Source organism: Scyliorhinus torazame, chromosome 2, assembly GCF_047496885.1.
Source record: "Scyliorhinus torazame isolate Kashiwa2021f chromosome 2, sScyTor2.1, whole genome shotgun sequence".
NCBI lineage: Eukaryota > Metazoa > Chordata > Chondrichthyes > Carcharhiniformes > Scyliorhinidae > Scyliorhinus > Scyliorhinus torazame.
In genome coordinates, this window is record NC_092708.1 from 173,230,467 (window position 1) to 173,239,521 (window position 9,055).

The following is a 9,055-nucleotide window of genomic DNA, read 5'->3' on the forward strand; positions in this document are numbered from 1 at the left end:
GGCAGCTCCCCCAGTCACCTCTCCTGCCCCCCTTGCCTGGATCCCGAACATCTCACTTTTCCCCATGTTCAATTTATAACCCGAAAACCGGCCAAATTCCCCCAGAATCCTCATAATTTCTCTCATCCCCTCTAGTGGGTCAGAAACATATAGGAGCAGGTCATCTGCATATAGCGAGACTCTGTGTTCCACCCCTCCCTGAACCAGCCCCTTCCAGTCCCTTGAGGCTTTCAGTACAATTGCCAGTGGCTTTATGGCCAGCGCAAACAGCAGTGGGGAGAGGGGCACCCTGCCTCTTCCCCCGGTGCAGCCTAAAATAGCCCGATGTCAACCTGTTTGTCCGTACACTTGCCACAGGCACCTGATACAGCAGCCTAACACAGTCGATGAAACCCCATCCAAACCCAAACCGTCCCAGCACCTCCCACAGATAAGTCCATTCCACCTGGTCAAAGGCCTTCTCTGCGTCCATTGCAATCACTACCTCAACGTCGCTACCCTCTAGGGCATCATGATCACATTGAACCGGCTTCTAACATTGGCCTCCAACTGCCTGCGCTTAACAAATCCCGTCTGGTCCTCCCCAATCGCATCCGGAACGCAGTCTTCTATCCTTGAGGACAAGATTTTGGCCAACCGTTTGGCATCAACATTTAGTAAGGAGATCGGCCTGTAGGATCTGCATAGCTCCGGGTCCATCTCCCACTTCAAAATTAGTGAGATCCTGGCCGGTAACATCGTCGGGGGAAGCCCCCTCGCTCCCTTGCCTCACTAAATGTCCTCATCAGCAGCGACCCCAGCATCCCAGAGAACGTTTTATAGAACTCCACTGGGTACCTGTCCGGTCCCGGGGCTTTACCCGACTCTTCAGTCCTTCTGCTATTTCTTCAATCCCTATCGGGGCCCCCGGCCCTTCTACCAGCCTTTCCTCCACCTTCAGGAACCTCAGCCCCCCTAAGAATTGCCTCATCCCTTCCGGTGCGGCTGGGGGTTCCGACTCATATAGCCTGCTATAAAACTCCTTGAACGCCCTATTAACCCCTGCTGAATCCCCGACCAAGTTCCCGTCTCTGTCCTTCACTTTCCCAATCACCCTGGCTGCCTCCCTCTTTCTGAGCTGCTGCGCAAGCATTCTGTTGGCCTTCTCTCTATACTCATATATCGCCCCCCCCCCCTCGCCTTCCTCGCTGCTCCACCGCCTTCCCTGTAGTTAGCAAGCCAAACTCCGCCTGTAGCCTCCGTTGTTCCCTTAAAAGCCCTGCCTCTGGGGTCTCCGCATATCTCCTGTCGACCTGAAGTATTTCCTCTATCAGTCGATCCGTCTCTGCTCTATCCATCTTCTCCTTGTGTGCCCGTATCAAAATCAGCTCCCCTCTGACCACCGCCTTCAGCGCCTCCCAGACCATTGCTGCCGAGACTTCCCCCGTATCAGTAACTTCCAGATAGTTCTGGATGCATTTCCTCATTCACCCGCACACCTCCTCATCCGCTAACAGTCCAACATCAAATCTTCAATGCGGGCGCTGGCCACACTCCTTGCTCACCTGTAAGCCCACCAAGTGCGGGGCATGGTCTGAGACTGTGATCGCTGAATACTCAGTGTCCACTACCTCCGTCAGTAAAGCCCTGTTCAAGATGAAAAAGCCGATCCGGGAGTACACTTTATGTACGTGTGAGTAGAAAGAGAACTCCTTCACTCTCGGCCGCCCAAACCTCCATGGGTCCACTCCCCCCATCTGCTCCATAAACCCCTTTAGCTCCCTTGTCATTGCTGGCACCCTGCCTGTCCTTGAGCTCGACCGGTCTAGCCTTGGGTCAATGACTGTGTTGAGGTTTCCCCCCCCCCCCCCCCAATGACCAGCTACCAGCTTATGCGAGTTCAGGTCCGGGATCTTCCCCAACATCCTCCTTATAAATTCCACATCATCCCAGTTTGGCGCGTAGGCATTCACGAGTACCACCGGAGCCCTTCCAGCTTCCCACTAACCATGATGTACCAACCTCCCACATCCGCAACTATTCTTCCCGCCTCGAATGACAATCGCTTATTAATAAGGATCACGACCCCTCTAGACTTAGAGTCCACCCCCGAATGAAATACCTGCCCGACCCATCCCTTCCTTAGTCTAGTTTGATCGATTACCCTAAGATGCGTCTCCTGTAACATTGCCACGTCCGCCTTCAATCCCCTCAAATGCGCAAACACGCATGCCCTCTTAACCGGCCCATTCAGCTCTCTAACGTTCCACGTGATCAGCCTGGTCGGGGGGCTTCTCGCACCCGCACCCCCCCCTCCACCGATCAGCCATCAGCTTTCTTAGGCCAGTCTCCAGCTCGCACCCCGCTAACCCGCAGGCCCGCCCCCAGGCAGCCTCCGTCCCCGACCTCCCTTTTGTCCCCCAGCAACAGTCCCTCCCCAGTCAGCAGAGCAATTTCCCCACCCTCCCCACCCCCAGTAACAGCACAGTAAAAACAGCCCCCTTCAACAAGCATAACATCTGCTCACCCCCCGCTACGCTTCTGTGAGCCAGCCCACCCAGCTAGCTTGGTAGCCATGGCGCCAAACATTTTCCCACCTATTGTTCCTCCTCCCCCGCTCGGACACATATTTGCAAGAGAAACATTCCTTGAGCCCAGTTAACCAAAATAAACAAAAAGAAAAGAAAAAACCCACATCGAAAACTCACGCCTCCATCCCCCACCAGTACAAATACAAACTTTAACTAACAAAAATACGCGGTGCCGGGATCGATATAGAAGGCATTACAAATATAGTGCAAAAATCAAAGTATTTTTTAACGTGAACACTGCAGCAAAGTTCAAACACCTCTGTCCCCTGCCATCCCTTTCCTTCTGGCAAAGTCCATCGCTTCCTCGGGCGACTCAAAATAGAAGTGTTGCTCCTCATAGGTGACTCAAAGACGGGCCGGATACAGCAGTCCAAACTTCACCTTCTTCTTGAAAAGGGTCGACTTTACTTGGTTGAATCCCGCTCTTCTCATGGCTACGTCTGCGCTCAGGTCTTGGTAAATGCGCAGGATGCTATTCTCCCACTTACAGCTCCGTGTCTGCTTGGCCCACCGTAGAATACACTCCTTATCCAGGTACCTGTGCAATCTCACCACCATCGCCCTTGGGGGGGGGGGGGGTGTCACCTACACGTGGCTTCTTCGCTCGTGTTCTGTGCGCCTGTCCACCTCCAGGGGTCGGGTGAATGTCCCATCCCCCATTAGCTTCCCGAGCATACCTTCTATATATGCCCCTATACCCGCTCCTTTGGACCCCTCAGGGAGACCAACGATCCTCAGGTTTTGCCGGTGGAATCTATTCTCTAGATCCTCCACCTCCTCCTGGAGCCTTTTCTGCTTGCCTCTCAGCATCCCCATCTCCACCTCCATTGCTGTTTGGTGTTCTTCGTGCTCGATCAGTGCCTTCTCCACTTTCTGGATCGCCCGATCTTGAGCGTTCAATCTCTGTTCCAGCCGAGCAATCGATTCCCTAATTGGGTCCAAGCATTCCTGTTTCTGCTTGCCGAAGCCCTCTTGGATAAACTTCATCAACTGCTCCGTCAAGCCAGAATTCTGCTTGTCCGCCATGCTTTTTCCCGCTGCAGCTTCAACCCAGGCCTTCTCTGTTCACTTATTTCTTCCTTTGTGAGCACTCCTGGTCTGCCTATCCATGCACTGGTGTGGGACTCCTCCTCACGGTCGCGTCTACTATCGATTTTTCAAGTAAAATCGGAGAAAAAATTGGGGGAAAGATCCAAAGGTCCGTCCCGAGCAGGAGCTACAAATGTGCGACCGACTCCTTCATGACCGCCACCGGAGCTAACTGATAATATATTAATCTGAAAATAAAGCCATGGTGATTGTAATCTGTCTTTTTAAAATTTTTGATGTCCCAGAAAGAGTTTCCGGAATAGGGAGTGAAATGTCAGGAAATATTACTTTTAATGCAGATAGAATTAAATAACAAGCCCAGATTTTCTGGAGACTCGTTTCAGAGATGGACTAAAACAACATTACCTTGAATTGTTGAATTACAGCAATCTTAAATATCTCTAAATATCTTTTGCCTTCATTCCAAACCATCACTATTGCAGACTTGTACATAAGATAAATAACTAATCCACACTATTGTTGTCTTGTGCTGTTTCTGTTCATACTATTTAGTTCTAAACTCCTCCTTTTCAATTTGTCTTTTAACGGAATACGAAATCATAAGTGATTTGTGATTGAAATATCGAGAGATTAAATAGCACAAATTTCTTAGAATGTTACTGTTTTAATTTGAACAGTGAAGCTTGTCTAACTCATGTAAATATTATGGTAATTTCCCCTCCTGCTGTTGATCACTCCTTGCTAAAAAAAATATATTTAGCTATTACAACGTGGTACTTGAGCACATGATTTCCTTAAATTCGACCCAAATGAAAAGCTACAAATTGAATGCAGATAATATATCACTCTGTTCAAGGACAGAAACATTTTTATTGAAGAAATGTAGCTATTAACTTGAATAATGCCTATCCTCAGAATATTTGGCAGAGTAACTCTACAGAATGTGATGCATTCCCAAATTCTCTCAAAAAAATTGATTTAGAAATAATTTGTGGTAACACCTCGAACAGATTCAACTTACCAGCCAATCAGCATCCTTTTCTCATGTAGTATATATCGTTGCTCCTTTTGAAATTTGTTATTCTTGCATCTGTCCTAAGGAATGCAAGGTGAAAAGCTTTGACAGACTACCTCTTCAGCAATGCTCGAGTTCTGTACCAAACAATAATCAGAAACATCTTCATTTTTGAAAATGACTATGACAAAGATATTCTCTTTATGATTGCTTTAACCTAACAGATATGTTTTAATCATGTATTAACCCATTAAATATTGAAAGCCCTGTGCCTTTAAAAAATACAAGATGCTAATTTTCTAACCACATAAATTATCAAGTACGATTAGAGTATAAGCAACTGCAGAATATTTTTTCAGGATTTTTCAAGAAACCAAAAGGATGGTAATCTTGTGCTTCAAAGTTTTATTGCCATCTTCAAAGGTTAATTTGTACCTTTCTGTTATTAAACATTACTCTCATGTTCTTCAGGTGCAAATAGTTACTAAGAAAATTGATGTGAGTCACATCACGTCAAAGTGTGGCTCATTCGGTAACATCCACTATAGACCAGGTACAGTGCCATTACTTGATGCTACTTGTCTGATCGTGGACAGAAACATTAGCATTCTGTTAATTTACAGTGTATTTCAAAATGTGATCTATTAACTGTGTAGGTGGAGGACACATTAGAATTGAAAGTCAGAAACTGGATTTTAAAGAAAAAGCTCAATCTAAGGTTGGCTCACTTGACAATACACGTCATACTCCAGGAGGTGGAAATATAAAGGTAAGAATGGAAGTGGGCAAGCAAGGATATACTCAATGACAATTCAGTTATGGCTTGATGGAACTAATGTTTTGTAAAATTTCTTCAGTCTAAAATTTCTTCAGTCTGTTAGGTTCTTCTGCTTAATTCTGTTCTCTAAGGGGCAGCACGGTGGCGCAGTGGTTAGCATTGCTGCCTCACGGCGCCGAGGTCCCAGGTTCGATCCCGGCTCTGGGTCACTGTCCGTGTGGAGTTTGCACATGCTCCCCGTGTCTGCGTGGATTTCACCCCCACAACCCAAAAGATGTGTAGGTTAGGTGGATTGGCCATGCTAAATTGCCCCTTAATTGGGAAAAATGAATTGGGTACTCTAAATTTATTTTTAAAACTTTTTTTAAAAAATTCTTTTCTCTAAATATTATTGGTTGTCACGTAAAAATGTTTGAATCTTGAGGTCCACAAAATTAACATAACAACATCCAAAGTCTTTAGCTGACATACCATTTCTTCTGATTCCTTGATGGTCCTCTGGTATCTTTGATATTCAAACATGGGTGTATAGCCTAATCTTTAATGCTTCCAGTATTGCATGTTAGGGATTCACCTTGGTAATTCAACTTGCACCCCCAACTTGTGATGCTCTGTGGGAAACCTGGAAAATAAATGTTATCCTGTGGTGATCTATTATGCAAAAATGAAAAACTTAAGTATAGTATTGTGCATTATCACCAGTTATAATTGGCTATTATTGTCTCCACCAGTTATCTGCATATTCTCTTTATTTTCTGACCAGATTGAAAGCCATAAGCTTAACTTCCGTGAGAATGCCAAGGCTCGTGTGGACCATGGAGCAGATATTGTCACTCAGTCTCCAGGACGATCTGGTGCCACAACGCCTCACAGGCTGAGCAATGTCTCATCTTCTGGAAGCATCAATTTAATGGAATCACCACAACTTGCCACACTTGCTGATGATGTCACTGCTGCATTAGCCAAGCAAGGATTGTGATTTTGCTGTCAAGAATTTTAATTGATTGTTTGTAGCATGTGCTTTGAGCCTTCACACGCTCAAAGTGGGATTGTGTTTATTCCTTTCAATTAAATATTGATCATGTCCTAAGACGGTAGTGAATAAAAACAAAATCTTGTTTCCATTCAGGCCAGCTTTCTGGTTTTAAATGGGTACAACTGCTTTATATCACACATAGCAAATGTTGTTTCTCAGCTCTGCTTGCATGGACTGATGACAAATAGATTTACAATGTTTAATGCCTAAAGGCACTGTTGAAATGAATCGGTACTCTGAAAGCAGTTGACATGCTTTATTCCCAGTTACTCATTCAATATTGAGCATCTTTTTCCTCATAGGTGAGGGAAGGCATATATTCTTAATATTTATTGCAGGATGAATAAATTATTGCATATTTGTGTTACATGGGAATAAAATTTAAGTCCAGAAACAAATAATATATGTAAAGAATCCCTGGATTTGGGGTTTGGGAAAGAAAAGCAGTCTAGTAAGTTGAGCAGCAGAAGTATTAATGTCAAAACGTGATATGAACACAATGTTATTGTGCCCGTTCACAAGGTCGTGGTGTTTGGCATTTTTACAGAACTCGTTGCAACAAAAATGGGAATGAAGTTGCTCAAACTACCATGCAGCTACTTTAAATAGGATGCATTTCCTATACTGAGGATTTTCACCTGATTAGAATGTGTCAGTTCATTGCTAGATTTCTATATATGCCTACTTTTCATATTCTGTTTTACCAGCTGTTTGATACAGTATAATAGATATCCTATGTGGCAAGTTGTGTTATCCCTTATATACTTGAAGTCCTGCTTTTATTCACAGTATCTGTGTTTCTGCACCTCTTGGTGTTACTGTTTAGGAAAAGGTAGCTGTTAGCAGTTATACTTGTTAGATTTACCTCTCAAAAAATTAGCATGAAGATCTTACTGTAACACCCAAAAGCTATGACCTTGTTTTAGTGGCAGATGCAAGTTTGTTGATGTATTGCTAGGTAAAAGATTTCAAACAATCGCTTTGTAGAGTTTTGATGTACTGAGGATGGGTCACAATAGCATTTGGTGTGCGCTGTTTTCTGTTTACTTCATTTGGCAAGCCTATTTAAGTAGTGGGGCATATTAAAGAAAGAGAGTTCTTTAAAAAATATATATTATAATATATTTGTATATTATAATATATATATTATATAACATAAATAGTTGGAGTATTTTTTGTTCCGATTTGTGACTTCAATTCAGAATTACTGTAGTCATACATACAGGATATATCTCTAAACACAAGTCATCTCAATGGATTTTATCCTCGGTTTTTAGTTCAAATTAATATCTAAAATGTCATTTTTAACTGAAGAAGAAATGGCAGAAGTTTAGAAAAAAATCTAAGGTTGTAGAGAGTCAGTACCTTGTTTCACAAAGCTGGATAAACCATATCAAAGCTAACAATTTTATCTGAAAGTATGTTTGATCAATGCTGCAGTCATGCAGATATTTATTAATATACTCAAACTGGACAGTGTTGTTAACAAATCTTAAACAAATTGAACCATTGTTTTCACTAGCCTGTAAAATACATTGGAAAGTAAATTAACCTTTTGCTGTAGGAAACAATTACGTATTTTAAGATGATCTGAGTATGTTGAAAAAATGTTGCATATTTTTTCATTTTAAAAATACAACTTGCATTGGACAATACAAGATACTGTGTAACAGGAATTAGTGGGAACTTTGTGAAAGTTATGTATTAAATGAAGGTCTGAAGGTTATGATTTTAATTTCCTGACACATTACTCCAACAAAGTTCTGAGAGAAAAAAATATTACTTCAACTTTTACAATAGACGAGGGGGAAACGGAGCAAAATAAGATACTATGTCCTCGTATAAGCTATGGGATTGTAATGTGCTTTAGAGAAGATGTTTCACGTCCTGTCATTCTGGAGTCTATTAAACAGAATGATATTTTGGGATTGGCTAGTGTTAGCTTGTAAATGTTTTAAAGTCAAATTTGCACTTGTGTTTGTTGCTGTAGAGTGATTCAAGAATAAACTGCTTCTCATCTGATACTAATAAAATTCCGTGCTGCTTATTTTGAAACTGAGGAAGTTGTAGATTGCCCGAATCTGACAGCCAGTTGCAGCTTCATCTTCAACGTCCAGCAATTCGAACTGGCTCAGAATGTCCCATCCAGAAAAAAGTTGTAAGGATATGGGGCGAGATTCTCCGACCCCCCGCCGGGTCGGAGAATCGCCGGGGGCTGGCGTGAATCCCGCCCCTGCCAGTTGCCAAAGTCTCCGGCACCGGAGATTCGGCGGGGGCGGGAATCGCGCCACACCGGTTGGCGCCCCCCCCCCCCCCCCCCCCTGCGATTCTCCGGCCCGGATGGGCCGAAGTCCCGCCGCTAAAATGCCTGTCCCGCTGGCGTAAATTAAACCACCTACCTTACCGGTGGGACAAGGCGGCGCGGGCAGGCTCCGGGGTCCTGGGGGGGGGGGGGGCGCGGGGCGATCTGGCCGCGAGGGGTGCCCCCACGGTGGCCTGGCCCGCGATCGGGGCCCACCGATCCGCGGGCGGGCCTGTGCCATGTGGGCACTCTTTCCCTTCCGCCTCCGCCACGGTCTCCACCATGGTGGAGGCAGAAGAGACTC

At 44.6% G+C, this 9,055-nt stretch overlaps 1 protein-coding gene across 29 annotated transcripts in view; it reads left to right on the plus strand.

Annotated features, from left to right (window-relative positions):
• The window catches only part of map2 (microtubule-associated protein 2), a 448,598-nt gene extending 440,116 nt beyond the window's left edge, over positions 1-8,482 (plus strand). For all 29 annotated transcript variants that reach the window (XM_072480099.1, XM_072480193.1, XM_072480089.1 and 26 more), the window contains 3 exons: positions 5,107-5,188; positions 5,292-5,404; positions 6,177-8,482. In XM_072480099.1, the coding sequence (XP_072336200.1) occupies positions 5,107-5,188; positions 5,292-5,404; positions 6,177-6,392 (411 nt within the window). In that variant the 3' untranslated portion in view covers positions 6,393-8,482. The remainder of the gene's footprint in view (positions 1-5,106; positions 5,189-5,291; positions 5,405-6,176) is intronic.
• The last annotated feature ends 573 nt before the right edge of the window (positions 8,483-9,055 follow it).